Here is a 17,221-nt window from a genome sequence, read left to right as displayed (position 1 = left end):
TCAAAAACAATGAATCTTTATTGGCATGAACATATCAAAAACACAGTGTTGCCAAAGCACATACAAGATGGTACAACAATAATCACAATATTATGTAATTAAAAACAAGGAAGGAAGCTGAACATAACTGATGGATATTATTAAACAAATCAAAATTATTGTAATAAAAATAATATCAATGTAATGTACATAACAGTGTGTGTAAATGATGTGTGTGTGTGGTCTCCACTGCTCAGATTGTGGCAGGTAAAAACAGGATTGGCATTTTTAGACGTCTGTCATGTGTTCAGATTCAGGATGTTTGCTCTTAGATTAGGGGACATATTTAGTCCGGACTGGCTGCAGTTTTGTGTATTGATAATAATACAATTCATAATTCACTTTGTGTTTGTTTTATCTTCTGATTGAAGTGTCTCATACACGATGTGCAGATTCAAGTGTTTGTACCTCCAGCCGCCAGGGGGCGCAGCAGCTGCCTCGTCTCCTCAGCTTCACAAACAGGATAAAACACGTTTTACATCGAAAAAGAAAACATGTACCTTAACTTTGAGGCTATTCATTTTATGTAAAAGTAAGTGGACATATTCACAGTCTTCAAAGCAAAGTGCACATAAAGTAAATGATACACATCCAGTGATTTTAGCACCATCATGTGGTTCAACACTAGCGGACATTTCTCATTTCATTACTATTGTATTACAAGCACTAAACACCAGAGATGGGAAGTAACTAAGTACATTTATTGTAGTACTGTACTTAAGCAAAAGATTGAGGTATTTGTACTTTACTTGAGTATTTCCATGTTATGCTACTTTGTACTTCTACTTCTGTACTTTTACTCCACTGCATGTATTGAATACCTTTAGTTACTTAACCTGTAAACCTGTAAATTCATCCAGATCTGTAGATCTGGATGAAGGATGTGAAATATAATCAAGTGTTAAATCAGACTTTATTTCCACCTGGAGTAAATTCACAAGCTGCCCTGCAGTATACAAACTCATAAAGCTGCACCTTTACCAGCTTTGAGAACACTTTAATGATCAATCATTATAAAACATATCATATATATTATTCTGAAATGGACCTTTTTTACTTGAGTAATATTTTGAATGCAGAACTTTGACTTGTAACAGAGTACTCCTACATTCTGGTACTTCTACTTTTACTCAAGTACAAGATTACATTACATTACAAGTCACTTGTTAGATCCGAGTACTTCTCCCACCTCTGCTGAACACCAGTAGTAAACTCGGAACAGTCACTTAATTATTCTGCTTTATTTCATTTTCTCTAATTGTATCCAAAGGTCCAAGAACAATTACCTTTAAAAAAAACTGTAATCAATAGAGGAAATCTCTTGTGCAGGGCCTTTTATTTTGGAGAGTCAATATGAGCCTCCACAATATCAATAATTATTCAAAGAAAAGTATTTAAAGTCAGACATGTAATGAACATTTGTCATAGTGCAAAGAAAGGAAACCAAGACTGATGAGATCAAGGTATTTTATTTTTCAAACAGTTCTGTATTAAGACATGAATTCATTCAACACAATCTTTTGAAAGTTTTAAAGTTTATCAGTCTATGAAATACAATCTGGAGTTAACCTCTCACAAGTAACACAGACCCACGCACACACACTAAAACATTGCTAAGATGTTTATCGTCTTAAAAAAAAAAGAGAAAGGATTTTGAAAAGAATGATAAGTATTGTAGTTCTGTCTAAAGATCGTTTTAGAGCTCCCAAAGTTTGATCCGCCTCCTAATCCATTCACACCTGATTGATTAGAAATATAGGGAAGAGTGCCTCATCAGAATATTAGCCATCATCTATCCGTAGTTTGTAAAGGCAGTTTCTTGGATTTCATTATAGCATGAGAAGAAAAAGCATCCCAGCAGAGATAAGCAATTGTTTCTTGAGAAAAGTAAAGTACAGACGTCGATAACGAGCAACACACGATCCAGCCTACATTCAGTCCGCCAAAGGCCACTGAAGAACCACTTCCTGTAGGTCACACTGAGATGGACAGCCATTTTGTTTGATTTGTTCAAATGCTTGTATTGCTTATTTAAAAGAAATGTCATCATCTGCCCCCCAAAGAGGATGTTGTACACCTACAGTGAAGCCACGTTACATCAGGTCGTGCTTCAATGACACTCAAAACTAAAGACTTGTGAGGGTCTTTTAATGGCTCTTGGCACAAAATGAAATAGCACTTTTACACCTTAAGGTGCTTTTAGGAGAATCCACAACCACAAACTACTCTTCTGTCTTTCAAACTGCAACCAATGATTGTGCAGCACAATAAGACAGCAAGTGTTATATTTGGAATTAAATTCAGACTCAATTATCTCAACCAATAACTAAACGTATATTCATTAGTCAAATTATGATTTCTCAAAGCTTGTGCAGCTAAGTACATATGACATAATGCAACATGAGAATGTGTTTTACAGATAACTGCACTGATTTTACACATCAATGTTGGTGAAAATCTGGTGACTACATTGCCCACAATGCAACATCACTGCCATTATTTTTGATGGGATATCTTGGTCTGGGCAGATCAAGTCTTTCCAACTCAACACCCCACTTCAGTCCTAAACAACTGACTGATCAGTTGAGGTGATTTATCAGACTTCACGTGTTGTATTGTTGTAAATATACTTCATAATGTTTCATTTATTTTTGGGGGTATTATTGGCTGCCACACTGAAACTATTACACTCCTGTTTGCTCTGTGCAATAAACACTTTGTATTTTGTGTTCCATATAGTACCTTTTAGAGATAAAGTGTTGAAAAGAGGAGATAGAGGGGAAGACATTGCTTGAAACTTCCCCATGTTTTGGGACAAATGTAGGAATTTTCTGATGAGCCAGAAAATACAAATAATAATAATTTCAATATGCTGTTTGACTCCACAAGACGCGCTAACATATTGATGTGCAAAATCATTCGAGTTACCCTTTAAGATCTTTCATACCTGGTGACAAAACACACACAATTAACATAGTCAAGAAATCCTAATTGTCTTTGTCTGTAATTGTCGCTAATTGATCGATGCAATCCTCACGTGCCAAATGCTTACGATTTGTAGACAATACCAAAACCAAGACCCAATCTCCTCACGCCAAGGGACGTCCCGCCCCTCACATCACAGCCTGAGCATTTTAACATCCTGTCAACCTCACAAAGACAAATTAAACCAGAGGCCACATCCTGAACCGATCTGCACGTCCCCCCGAGTGTCTGAATCACAGCTGGGAGGGAGAAGACAGCAGACAGTATTTGTATACGTCTATATAAGTGAACAGAAACGCTGCAGTTACTGACAGCCAACGCACACACAGCTGTCTACTCGATTCACTAGAACTACTAATAGAAGATGAATTAGGAATAAAGAAAACACCACCTAATTCTAGCTTTGATCTCTCTGCCATAAAATACATTGTGCTTTGATTAATAGAGCGGTACACATTTTCATATAAATACAAATCTGTCTCATAGATGTACATTCACTTTGATTTCTCAATATAGACTAATTTACATATCTTATAAAATAGGCTTCTCAGAATATAATCAAGATACTTTCCCCAGTACCAAGATTACACGATCAACATCTCGACTCGTTTTCTGAGCAGACGTCACTCACAGGGCTGCATCGATCTGAGTTGACTTCACACAACACACGTATGGCTTTTTACTAGGCGGGCTCCCACTGTGAGTATATCCGTTACACTGGATTAATTTGACATGTGTTAAATATTTGTTATTGCCACTTTCTGTTTTTTTTTTTAGGTAATATACAAGGTGCCAAAAAGCAACTCAAGAACATCAGCAGGACATTCTGGATTTGACCTAAGTGCACTTAAATGGCACATGACATAAATCATATTCAAGGAGCAAATACAGCTGTGCCTCTTCTTCATGGGATTTCAAGTAAGAGACAAGTGGGGCGGGGGCTCATAACCCATCCTTAAACATCTCTTCTTCCTAACTCCAAGGCACTGCTTTGACTGTAAACATGGCAGATTGATAAAAAGTGATGATGTCTTTGTACCATAAAAAGCACGAGTGCCAGAGCTCCCGGTGGATTGTAGTGGTGACATTTTGAAATATAAGTCATGGCACGCAACAGATATTCAAGAATAAAAACACTTTTGCTAAAAAGGGGATAACAACTTTGATACAGTACTACATACTCTATTTCAATGGCTTACATGCACACCAAGAACCTGTTGGAGATATATTTATAAATGTATGTTTACAGAAGTGAAAGTGCTTTCCATGCCCATATAGCCTACAGTTTGTTTTTATAATCTATCCACCATAAAATTGAACATCTATTTATATAATCTTTGCTTAAACTTTCTCTGCAAACTTTCTTTGTGCCGCTATTAAATATATCTTCTTTCCCACTGATCACTAGCCAAGACTCTTTTCGATAGAACCCAAAACCTTCCAGAAGAAAAGTACAGTTGCGTTGTCAGCTTGTATCTATAAACTCTACATTTGTAGACATTTCTCCAACTCCATGCTGACGAGAGACATGATGGGATTGCAGAAAAGTCCACCTGTTGAAAGCAAAGTGCTGTGGAAGTGTTGAAACACCGTGAATCACTACAGAACGATCTCGGTTCACGTGTTGACCTACCCTCTGCTGACAGAACAAACAAAAGCCAAGCTACTTCCCGATAGCGCTGCCTCAGACCTTTACCGTAAAGTCTGCTGTATGAGAACAAACTAAACAAATGGAAAACTACTAGATTACTACTGTAGAGTAAAGACTTTAGGAACGACAGAATATTAGTTTTGGATGTACAGAAAGGGACATTGGTTCGAGATATTTCTCCTAAAATCCCCATATAAGCCCCACCCCCTTTGGCTTCGATCCATCACCCCGTTGCAGATTATGCTGTGGACTTTGGCAGAGTGTATATATATATATAAATCAAATATATTAAGTCTCATGTGCTCCAGCAGTTCGCCGTGGTATTGCAGAGTCACCCTACATGTCATCTTTCCACTGGCCTAAAACGAATAACGAACTGTACCACACGAAGAGCGCTTCTACTGCAATCCCTTCACAAAGAGATCCACACTAAGAACTGAAATATAATACAGAAGAGTAGATCGCTGCGGTAGGAAAATGATCTCCATTAATCACTGTCTTACCACGTTTCTACATGTCCTACTTTCCTGACAAATATCCCGTCACTCCCTACCGCTCTTAAAGCCCCTGTCACACTGTCACGAAATTGACACCCGATGGACACACGAAATATGGAATTGTGAATTTCGCACGAAGATGGCCCCGAACCACACACGAAGGCAACATTTACATTACATCTAAGACATACAACTGCAACAAAAGTAACACAAACAATTATGTTAAAGTATTATGATACTGTACTGATATTTTCAGACTTTGTTCTTTACTTTCTCCGTCTTTATATGTAGAAGATATTAAGTTTTCTCCGTCATGTTGTTTCCATAGCAACAACAACTTCCTCGCCTTCAAAATAATATATTATATCCTTTTTAGTTTCACAGAACACAAATTGGGTTATTTACATAATATGTCTACATGATTTTGTTGTGCAATAAAACAACCAGATGGACACACGATAAAGGAAATGTTCAAATTCGGCTCTGATCGGAGCAGCATCGGGACATTCGTGAGGGCATCTTAAGCCATCTTGGACATGCCAAAGACTTTGCCACCGCTCCCGAAGTTGCTGCCGGAGCCTGATAAATTCCACCGGCGGTCATACGATGGCTTAAGATGCCCTCACGAATGCCTTACGAAGGGCAAAATGGACACACGAAGTCAACACGAAAATGAACCTTCACAAGGTCCTTCGGCAATGCTTTGTGATACCAAAGATGTTGCCACCGCTCACGAAGTTGCTGCCGGAGCCTGAGAAACTCCACCAGCGGTCATACGATGGCCTAAGATGCCCTCACGAATGGCCTGATGTTGTTACGATCAGAGCCGAATTTGAACATTTCCTTAATCGTGTGTCCATCGGGTGTCAATTTCGGTACAGTGTGACAGGGGCTTAAACACCCCTCTCCAAACAGAAACGCCACAGAATAGCATATATTGCAATATAATGGCAATATAATTACAGTCAAATTAAGAAGATCAGTATAGTAGCTAGTATACCAATACGGAATCACTACATATAAATAACGTTTTTTTTGTTGTATTTTTTTGTAAATCTATGAAGACAGAAAAGTCTGATGAGTCAAATAATGAAGGCTTCACCTTCGGGGAGGAAAAGGCAAAGCAGGAGATTTCACATTACGGAGTCAGAGTACTGCACATTTATGAGACTTCCGATAGTTTTTTTAATCATTTATTAGTTTTTAAACTGAAATCTATTTTGCTTTTTAAATCTTTCAAGGCTTACTCGCTGTGATTAAGAGTTGCATTATCATTCAGGCAAAGTTAGTGGAAGCCAGACTTCAGGTTATGATACGGAAACTACAAATACTTCAACTAGCTACTTTGTCTTGACTTTAAAGTACATTTGTAATATGTGTGTATTAAATCCTTCCATTAAGCCTCCCTGACATTGCCTCAAGCCACTGCAGATTTCCAGCATTGAATTATTTCACGTCCATTTGTTGGGTAGCAACAAACTGAGGCTAAATAAAAGGCCTGCAAATGATTCAGATCTAAGTGTAAGGTGCTACCTATTTACAGCTTCATTTGAACATACAGGGTTTGATAAATAATGCCTTCTTCAGAACGTACTGTCGAACCTTTAAGGAATGTCACACACTTCACAAGTAGAGGAACTAAATAGATACGACTGAAAACCACCAATTAAAGTAAATCAAGACAGGAATATTTACAGTACAAATCAATAAATGGTATTAACATTTGAAGCTAGTGTTATCAGGGGGGAATGGAATGAAATATTGTGTGTGTGTGTGTTTGTCTAAGAGAGAGCGAGTGTGTGTGTGTGTGTGTGTGTGTGTGTGTGTGTGTGTGTGTGTGTGTGTGTGTGTGTGTGTGTGTGTGTATGTGTGTGTGTGTGTGTACTTGAAACATGAGTGTATGAGAGAGCTGTAGATAAACAGGAGGTTTTTTCGCATGTGTGTATTCATGCGCTTGTGATCACTTCCTCTCGACCCCGTGCTGGTCGACACACTGACCGAGCAGCTGATCCTTCACCAGTTCATGATGCAGTTTCTGTTCAACGTCATGAAGTACACCTGGCTGCTGCCGCCGGACCGCACCGAGGCGAAGAACACCTGGAGAGCGCAACAGACACACCGTTACATGCATGTTATAAAACTCAGACGCTAAGTGATTAGCTTTCGGACGATATGGGGTTTTGAAGTCATGTATGTGTGATCTTTTCCAGCCACGTATGTCAGGACTTTTATGATTAAACTGATAATGGGAATTCACCATGTTGTATTTATTCCTTAAGAGTTTTTTGAATGGCATTCTGCAAATGAAAATGTTACTGTCCCATCCCTTTGTGACCTCACTGTCCAACACGATCGTACCTTGTCGTTTCTCTCACAGAGGAACTTCAGCCTCTGAGCTCTTTTGTGCATGAACACCCCGTCCAGGTGGCCGGTCTCCACAGATCGGATCTCAATGGCCTTCTCTCCCCATCCCATGATCTGGTTGGAGCAGATGTGAGCTGCAAGGCAGAATAAAGAATCAGCTTAAGGCAAACAAACTTGTAGAGTTTAAACATCCCCTTTGTGTCCATGTGAGTGTGTTTGTAGACTTTGTGCCGCACCAACAGATGTGGGCATCTCGCCCCACTGCAGGACCACGTCCTTGATGATTCGTCCGTAGGTGTTGACGTAGACGCCCTCGTCTTCGTAGCACAGCAGCATCTCCATGCCGTCTGAGCTGGGCAGGAACACGATGGCGTGCGGCAACACCTGACTCTGGATCTGTTTGAGAGGAAAACAAGAGGGGTGAGCTCCTTTCACATCCTAAAAAAAAAGAAAACACTGCTGTCTGAAAGCTGTGCAACGTACATGAACGGGGATATAAATGTCATAGTTGTTTCCGGAGTCCACGTCGATGGCATGGAAGCCAGCACACGAACCGTAGATGACCTTCAACCTCTGACCTTCCTCCACGGTCAGGTCAACGAGGACAGGCCGGTGTGGCAGATCTGCAAAAGACTGGGAGCAGAAAGCGAGAGGATACTCAACTTCAAGTGGCCTGACTATGCTTTTTGGGGGTTTGTTATATACGTTTATTTGCATGTAAATGGTCCGCGACGGCTTGAATCCAAATTCCTGGACACCTTTGTGACATCACTATGTAGCACTCGCACTTCTACTTGTGATAGGCTAAGGGGTGGGAGATCGCTAAGCTTACGATCAATGACAACAGAGCCTGCCAGGTAACCAATCAGAGCAGACTGGGCTCTGGTTTCAGACAGAGGGTGAAAAGAGGTGCTGCAGCACAGGCAGTGCTTTCTGAACATTAAGGCCTGGAGACATGTCCCAGCAGAGACACAGAATACAGATATGAGCCTGAAACTGAGCATCATGTGTCCTTTTGAAATGCTCTTCTGGTTGGCTGATCGTGTGCAGCTAATCTGGGCTCATGGGAAAGAGGAGACTCACCTTGAAGGCCATGAATTTGTGATAAGGTTTGGGCGCCCAAGCATACACTTCCACGGCATTCTTCAAAGCAATCACCAGGAACTTTATCCTCTCGTATTTCACTGGATAGAACAACCACAAGGCCATCTGACATCAGACACTCGCAATCAATAATTCACCGTGCCAAATGCATTTATGGAGAATTTCTCCAGAGCGGAATAGACCGCAGTCATAAAACAATGGTGGTCCGTCACTCACCCACTTTGTAGTGCACGCAGCCCTCCATCTCCCCCACCGTGGTCCAGCCCTGCTTCTTCTCCACCTCGGGGTCGTTGTGCAGGATCTTGTTCCTCAGCCAGGCCAGGTAGTAAACACGCACCTTGTTTTTCTTGCCTTCAAAGAGCCAGAGGAACATCAATACTAATATCAGCAATAAGTCAAACTTTGCAGACGACAAACAGAAGATCAGGGAGTCTTAAAACTCAAATGTATTTAATGTGAACAAGGTCATGTCTGTCGGTTCTGGTAGTAGAGCAGGATCCAACTTTAATCTTTGCTACTTTAAAGTCACAAAACATGAACACTGCATAATTCTGCTTCTTTCTTAACATAATACTGATTCATTGTCAAGATGTTATGTGTATATATCTAACAAAAGCATCAGAAATCACCTTCAATTGTCATTAAAATCATTAACACAGTAAATTATAAAATGTCATTTCGCTTGAGTTCTCAAAAATGGTTGTGATATAAGCTTTTGTCAAAACGTTCAGGCCCTAACTGAAACATTAAAACTGCTTTCTTTTGACCTTCAGGAGCAAAGTTAAAGCAAGTAATCCCTCTGAAGGCATTGGAACAATTCGGCATCCCATTAAGGGAAGTCTTATTCCTAAAGTTCAGAGAGCTTTGAGCAGCTGCATTGGGATCAGCCTGGTGACGAAAAAATGAGTTGGGATGAAGTATTAATTGGTACTATCTCATTTAAGTCAAATTGTGTTGACAATTAATTTCTAGGTGACATGAAATCTTCAATGTAATGTCATTTTACCCTCACTCAAAAACTAAAAAGGGCTCAGCCTGGTGAGGAGCTGTATTGACCTGAGATAGTGATGAGCAGGTTGAGGCCCTCCAGGACGTCCATCTGCTGGAACCTGCGGGAGTTGATGAGGGGGTAAACCTTCCCCTGCCCGCTGCGGTCCAGCAGCTTCAGACCGTTCTCTGTGCCCACCAGCAGGTTCACGCCTGGAAACACACACACACACACACACACACACACACACACACACACACACACACACACACACACACACACACACACACACACACACACACACACACACACACACACACACACACACACACACACACACACACACACACACACACACACACACACACACACACACACACACACACACACACACACACACACACACACACACACACACACACACACACACACACACACACACACACACACACACACACACACACACACACACACACACACACACACACAATAATGGATCAGATGTTGCTTGGTGTTTAATCTCATTGGTGGTCTGTAGGGACTTGGCTCGGGAACTGAAACGGTGCCAGTGGTCCCGACCGGATCGTGTTTACTGGTAGAGACTCAGGTGCCAATTAACATACTATTTATAAAGTATCCTAGGTATATATGTTATATGTGTCATGTCTACATTTCTGCTGCTGTTTCTTAAGAGAACATTGTAATTCAACCAGAATATTTTATATTGTGTATTCTTTGAGCTGAAGTGTTTATACTAACTTCATTCCACCTTTCAAATATTTGTATGCCTGAACATTTTGCTGCTGTAACAGAATAATTTCACCAACTTGGGATCAATAAAGTATCTATCTATCTAACCTCAGGGAAACTGCCGGGTGTGCTTGAGCAAGGCACCCTGGCACCTCTCCATAACACAGTGGAAAAGCTGAATTTGTGGGATTAATAACGGGTGTGGAATGTGTTCTCACCCCACAGCGCGGCACACAGGATCTCAGAGTTGAACCTCTTCTTGTACTTGCGGATCTCAGGCGTGTCATTTGGGGGGCGCGTGTTGGTGGGATTGACGTTCACCATGGATCCTTTCCTCACCTCCATCTTCAGCTGCTCAAACCTGGAGCCTAGGCGGGGGGGGGCAAGAGAAACAGAATATTTAAGGAAGAGAAACATAGACAAGGGCAGAAGATTACAAGGCTGGGAACTGGACACATCTCCCAAATGGGTTTAGCCTTTTTATTATTTTGTATTTATTTGGGGTCACATTATATTAAAAGTACCGTTTTGCAAATCATATATTTTTAGAGACTCAAATGTTTATCATTTTTAAACAGGAACATGCTACTTTAAAAAAAATATATATGTTGTAATAGGAACTCATCTTAAAAGGTAGGGTAGGTAAGAATGGAGAAACCAGCTCGAGTGCTCTAGAATTTGAAAGTACGCAGCCGGAAAAAATCTGCCACTTCCTTACAGAGTCCCTCCTCCAACACACACGCACGCGCACATGACCAATGAGGTAAGTTTGAGAAACCGGCTCGAGATACACTTGTTGTTATATTCCATGGAATGCTCTTAACATCCCGATAGCAATGAATATCTGAAGTGCTTTGACAAAAAAACCATAAAAAATGTCATCTGTGGAAGCCGTGGCGCTGTAAAAAGTACGACCAATCATCTGAGCCGGCCCGGCTAAAATAACTGGATGGCCTACCTGCCTGTCAGCCTTCCATCTGTGCACACACTTATCTCGTGCCCTCATTGGTCATGTGCGTGTTCGTGTGTGTTGGAGGAGGGGCTCTGTAAGGAAGTGGCAGATTTTTTCCGGTTGTGTATTTTCAAATTCTAGCGCACTGAAGCCGGTTTCTCCATTCTTACCTACCCTACCTTTAAGGGAGTGGATTATTTTGCAATCAGCTGTCCCCTCCTTGTTCAATGGTAAAGAAAGTCCGAGTAGATTGGAGTGTGAAAAGCTTCTGACTCACCAGTGAGAGACATGTTGTCCCCGGGACCCCCTGGACTCTGGTACATGCCCAGATCCACAAAGGTGGTGAAGGAGGACTTTCCAGATGCTTTCACCAAACCTCTGGACTGATACTGTCGGAGCAGGAAGTTACATCAACATTCATATCAAGGAGAATGTCAGATCAAATGTGAAAACACATTTTCCTTGGCATTGAAACATGTGTTTGATGAGAGTTGAAGTTGCCTCGTATCGTTGTTCATGGTTCATTGAATTGGGATAAAACTCTTTCTGTGCTGTTTTTGAAACTAGTGACTTATTTTCATTTCACCGTTATGTTTTTTCTTATTCTGTTCAGCAAATTGGGATTTTATTTTGTAACAGTAGCATGGAAAAATACATTGTACATGAATAAAACATTAGAAAAAAGTGAATATATACATTTGAAAGATAGAAAGATATATATCAATAGAGTACACAACATAAACATATAAAGGTTAAGTTAAGTTAAAAAACACTGAAGTAGACTAAGTACTAGTAAATAAACGAATAAGGGGAGATGGATAGAAGATTGCAAAGGAATACTGCAGAGAGGGATCTCATACCAATAAACAAGGAATTTAGGTTTGATATATTTAGCCTCAGAAACACTTACATCATAAACAGAGTCCTTCCCAGGGGAGGAGTGAGAGGCAGAATCAGTGGGCGAGTGGGAGGGCTGCACCACATCTGGCAAGTTAGTGTATCCGTTATGACTCCGCTTCTCTGGGGTCTTTCAGGTGAAAAAGAAACCCACACACACACACATTATTATATTGTTACTGTGAGACTTGAATCTAGGCTAATCTGCTGCTCCAATAACCAGAATATGACCCCTGTGGTTAGCAGACCAAAGTAAACACAAGAAGTGAAGTCGTGACCAAACTTGCTTTAGAAACTTCATATTATTTATTGTGTGTCTTTGTATGTTATAAATGGGGTTTTGTTATTTACAAGCAGCCAATGAAATGCCATTTTTGGTTTGACCATAAAATAGTTGGAATGATTAAGTGCCACGTCAAGGAAAAAGGGAAACAAAAAATACAACACTTTGATAGTACCGAGAATCTAAAACACTTTTAAAACGCTCTACGCTTTCAAACATATCAAATAGTTTGGATGTGGTGAAATGGGGTTATATGAGGTACTTATCCCTACTCAGTATTTTACCTACGGTAGATTAACAAAAAGCCTGACTGACTGTTTTTAAATGTTCCCCCATTAACGGATTGGAGGCGTGTGGCGCAGTGGGTTGTGCATTGGTGTTCGGATCAGGGGGTCACAGGTTCAAACCCCACTGCAGTGCGCATGTCGTTGTGTCCCTGAGACACTTCACCCCAAAGTGCTCCTGTGGGGATTGCCCACAGTATTGAGTGTGTTAGTTGCTTTGGATAAAAACGTCTAACAAGTGACATGTGATGTAACTGTGGGGTTTCTTTGGGAGTTTCTCATGTCCAGTGTGAGGTTTCCAAGCACACAGGGTTTCATATTCATATTCTGTACAAACTCTGAAGTCCCTTGAGACAAATGTAAAGTTTGTGATATTGGGCTATATAAATAAACTGTGATTGATTGAATGTCTGTGCCGTCATTAGAACGCGTGAGAGGACTTGCTCTAAAAATATAAACAACATTCACAGTATGTGGGAAATTAATCAAAAAATATCCGGATAATTTGTGTTTTATTTATAATACCAGGCTAATGAATAGCTCAATATCTTTCCCTGACACTCAGTGAGGTCACTGGAGCTTGGCACAAATATTTGACGCTAATTGCATAATAAAATGCATTAACAAGCAAAACAATTTCTCTTCAGTGAAGGTGACATTTCACACATTCAACTCGGCATGAGCCACGGTCTGTCACTGAATCACATCTCTGTCTCGCCAACAATCTCAAACGATTTATGCCCACGTAGCACAGGATGACATAACCCAAAATAAAAAAACAAATGTAACATTATTCATACAGTTACTAGAAAAGGTGTTTATTGTCTACTTTAGGATGATCCTGTAAGCATCCATGCACCGCTATGTTTCTTATTATATTATATATCATGTTCATTATCCCTTAGTTTAGTAATAGTAGTAGTAGTCGACTCTCGTCCCCTTCTAAATTCAGTTTATAATCAAGTGCTTTTTGAACGATGGGGCAAAGCAGTGAAATAGCAAAAAGTGCTTTTCTGTAAAACATTGCTGAGGGTTTTCTGCATGTTGTGTTTTATCAGCTTATCAAGGGTGCACGGACAATGGCTCGTCAATGTGTTTACAAAAACACAACAACAACAACAACAACAACAGACCCAGTGCCTGTGCCTTGGAGCTTTGTGATACTCTTTGACAAATAGTGTGTTGATTTACCAACAAGTCACAATGCATTTAAAGCACCATCAGGTCCTCGATGACTCACCCTCTGCACCAGCATGGTCTGGTCCCCGTAGCCTCCAGCCTGCTCCCCTTCGTCCTCGTGAACCACCATGGTGTTCACTGAATCAGTGTCTCCATCCCTGTGACTGACATCAAGAGACCAACACAAGTCAAGGATGATAATAATAATAAAGCTTTATTTATATAGCACTTTCCATGCAACACTTGCCGTGGTGCCCTTGAGCAAGGCACTCCCCACGCCCCTCAGAGATATTTGGTGAGGGGGGGGTGTTACCTTGGTTGGTGATTGGCTAATGGTTACACAAGACAACACATCGTTATGACATCATAAAGTGGTCAAAATCTGATCAGCTCATTTTCAGACAGGTTTTTATAGAAATGGATCAGGACAAAGAGAGAGACAATCTTTTTTCCTGAAACTTTCAGAGTCTCTTTCCACAGAGGAGACACGTGTTGATGTAGAAGAGACATGAACATGTGGATTTTGCATAATAGGTGACCTTTAAGACCTATAAAATAAATAAAACCATATAAAAGTAGTCAGGATGACACGTCTAATTATTTGGCTCCCTGACTTGTTAGCATCTGTATGTGTTACTGTGGGGAAAATACTGAATGTCCTCTTCCAATCTGAGAGTAACATGATAACAAAGGTATCCCAACTGTAGCTGTGAACATGACAGGATGTGTGATTACCTAGAAGAGCATCAGGACTGTTTGAGGCATATGATAGCTATGGGATTAACATGATGATTCAGCCTCTATGGAGAGAGACATATGACAAGCATGCTCATTTCTGACGTGGAGCTAATCTGAAGTAAACATTGAATACTGCTTTCTATTCCTCCATCTTGTGACTGTGTAACTCCCTCTCTTGGATACCAGCATGTGAAGGACACTGTTTGAGATTTTGAGTAAAAAGTCAGGACTTTGAGATTTTGCGAAAAAATACATAATTTTGAGATTTTGCGAAAAATACATAATTTTGAGATTTTGCGAAAAAATACATAATTTTGAGAAAAAGTCAGAATTTTGAGAGAAAGTCAGAATTTGAGAGAAAGTCCGAATTTTGAGCAAAAGTCCGAATTTTGAGAGAAAGTCAGGATTTTGAGAGACAGGCAGAATTTTGCGAAAAAATACAGAATTTTGCCATTTTGCGAATAAAGGCTGAGTTTTGAGGAAAAGTCAGAATTTTGAGAAAAAGTCAGAATTTTGAGAGAAAGTCAGAATTTTGAGAAAAAGTGTTATGGATTAGGATTTTGAGAGACAGTCAGAATTTAGCCATTTTGCGAAAAAAAGACATAATTTGGCCATTTTGAGAAAAAATTCAGAATCTTGATAACAAGTCAGAAAACAAGAACCGGTATTCCTCCATCTTGTGACTGTGTAACTCCCTCTCTTTGATATCAGCATGTGAAGGACACTAGTTGTACCAAATGCTCTGTATGTGATGACTACTACTCTTGAGAGGATCACAAATACATGGATCCTGATGTTGAAGCTCAAGCCGGTGACGAGTGATATATTCTTCTAACAGTTACCGATCTGTGGGGCTCTCTTCCTCCTCGGGCCCCTCGCCGCTCTCGCTCTCCTCGCTGCTCTCGCTGCTCTCCGAGGAGGACGAGTAGTCGTTGGCTTTCACCGGAGGCCTCGGCTGCTCCTCAGCACGCTCCTTGGCAAACAGGCCATGATCCTGCACACACATACACCCCCATTTACTTACTGAAACATCCATCACACACAGTAGACATCCACGTGTGCCATGCCAAGGTAATGTCCAATCCAAACACAACTGAAGTGACATTTTGGGATGATTTTCAGGCGTGGTTAGAAGGCCTGTGTTGAGGGTATGATGTTCACATAGAAACACAATAAAAACAAATGTAAACACATTACAAATGACTATTTATAGAGTGGAATTTAGTTCAAAGACGCCACATGATGTACCCAATAAACAACAACAATGTACAGCGTGCAATTCATTCTATACGATCACTTGCATCCAAATAATGCAGGGGCAAACTCATGCATGAACACTTAGCGTTGCGTAACACACAAAGACATGAATACTAACCTCCCCTATAGCTCTCTTGTAACTCTGCACAATCGAGTCAACAAACAGGGATTTGAGAAGAGGAGAAACATGAACAGCAATTGTGTGAAGCTCAGGAAAAAGTGTTAAGGATATACGAGGAGAAAACCTTGGGTTAGTAAACTCTGTCAACGTACAGGTGTTTGAAAACGACTAAGGTTATGTACAGTACATTAGTTCTTCTTTTTTGATTAAACAACATTAAGAGGTGCAGTGATGAGTCCTAAAACCCGGAAATTAGTCAGCAGTTAAGAACTTCCCTCTTCTCGAAGTCAATGGTTTGTGGTTAGAAGCCTAAAATAAGGTCTGTGGTTAACACAAGCTTATTAAATGTTTAATGTTGATCTAACTGCCGCTTTCCCCCGTGGTGCAGTGCTGATCGTTTCACCACGGAGGAAAGCACTTCCCCAATTGCAGTCCCCATAAGGAGCTGTACAAATGCCGTAGTTGTTGCGTGGCTGTGTCTTTAGTTGAAAGCCCAGTGGTGATCTGCTCATCTCTCATCGAAATAATATGCTACACAGGGGCGGACTGGCCATGTGTGTGTTCTGGAGAATCACAGAACGGACGATCGTCCTTATTATTATGCCGTTCAAACCAATTATTTAAATTTGTTTGTTAAATTCGGCATCCTGTAAGTTGCGCTGACAGGTCCACACACTACTTCCCTGCATCGAGGCTCCCACCGTCCTCCTGTTGACAGTTCACGAGCGTCGAGCTCCTCACCCCCCCCCGTTGATAATTCCCGATCGTTGGCACGCTGATAGATAAAATGTTTTTGTAATAGCTCTTCATATCAAAAAGGTTGCCGACCCCTGATCTAACGTGTGAAGGTGAATGTCCGAAGCTTCTATGTGTCATGAAAACTGCCCGCAAAATACGCATGACACCCCCGCTAAGCTAAAGGTGGACTTAACAGCAAAGTTGAGTCCACCTTTAGCTTAGCGGAGCCGTCGTGAAGTCATGTGATCGTTGTGTAGTTTGTTTATTGCCTTTAGCTTTTTCCTTATTACGGATTGCATTTACGTTTTCAAAATCACAAAGTGGTGGTAACGTGTGGAGATTATCCTGCTGAACAAAACGTAGAAGTATCATAAAAACATTTGTTGGTCAGAAA

General features: G+C 40.7%; 1 protein-coding gene across 4 annotated transcripts in view; it reads right to left on the bottom strand.

Annotated features, from left to right (window-relative positions):
- Positions 1-1,492: 1,492 nt before the first annotated feature.
- mink1 (misshapen-like kinase 1) overlaps positions 1,493-17,221 on the bottom strand; it is a 47,621-nt gene continuing 31,892 nt past the window's right edge. For 3 of the 4 annotated variants that reach the window (XM_079647386.1, XM_079647387.1, XM_079647389.1), the window contains 13 exons: positions 16,087-16,110; positions 15,554-15,705; positions 14,035-14,137; positions 12,241-12,357; positions 11,608-11,719; positions 10,597-10,746; positions 9,697-9,840; positions 8,857-8,991; positions 8,620-8,720; positions 8,020-8,169; positions 7,773-7,932; positions 7,531-7,670; positions 1,493-7,269 (listed from right to left, as the gene is read on the bottom strand). In XM_079647386.1, coding sequence (XP_079503512.1) covers positions 7,186-7,269; positions 7,531-7,670; positions 7,773-7,932; positions 8,020-8,169; positions 8,620-8,720; positions 8,857-8,991; positions 9,697-9,840; positions 10,597-10,746; positions 11,608-11,719; positions 12,241-12,357; positions 14,035-14,137; positions 15,554-15,705; positions 16,087-16,110 — 1,572 coding nt within the window. In that variant the 3' untranslated portion in view covers positions 1,493-7,185. The remainder of the gene's footprint in view (positions 7,270-7,530; positions 7,671-7,772; positions 7,933-8,019; positions 8,170-8,619; positions 8,721-8,856; positions 8,992-9,696; positions 9,841-10,596; positions 10,747-11,607; positions 11,720-12,240; positions 12,358-14,034; positions 14,138-15,553; positions 15,706-16,086; positions 16,111-17,221) is intronic. The other variant, XM_079647388.1, reaches the window with a different exon arrangement.

This window comes from Notothenia rossii, assembly GCF_949606895.1.
Source record: "Notothenia rossii genome assembly, chromosome: 9".
Classification (NCBI taxonomy): domain Eukaryota; kingdom Metazoa; phylum Chordata; class Actinopteri; order Perciformes; family Nototheniidae; genus Notothenia; species Notothenia rossii.
Note: the sequence above shows the minus strand (reverse complement) of the source record. Positions and strands in the feature narration are given on the sequence as shown.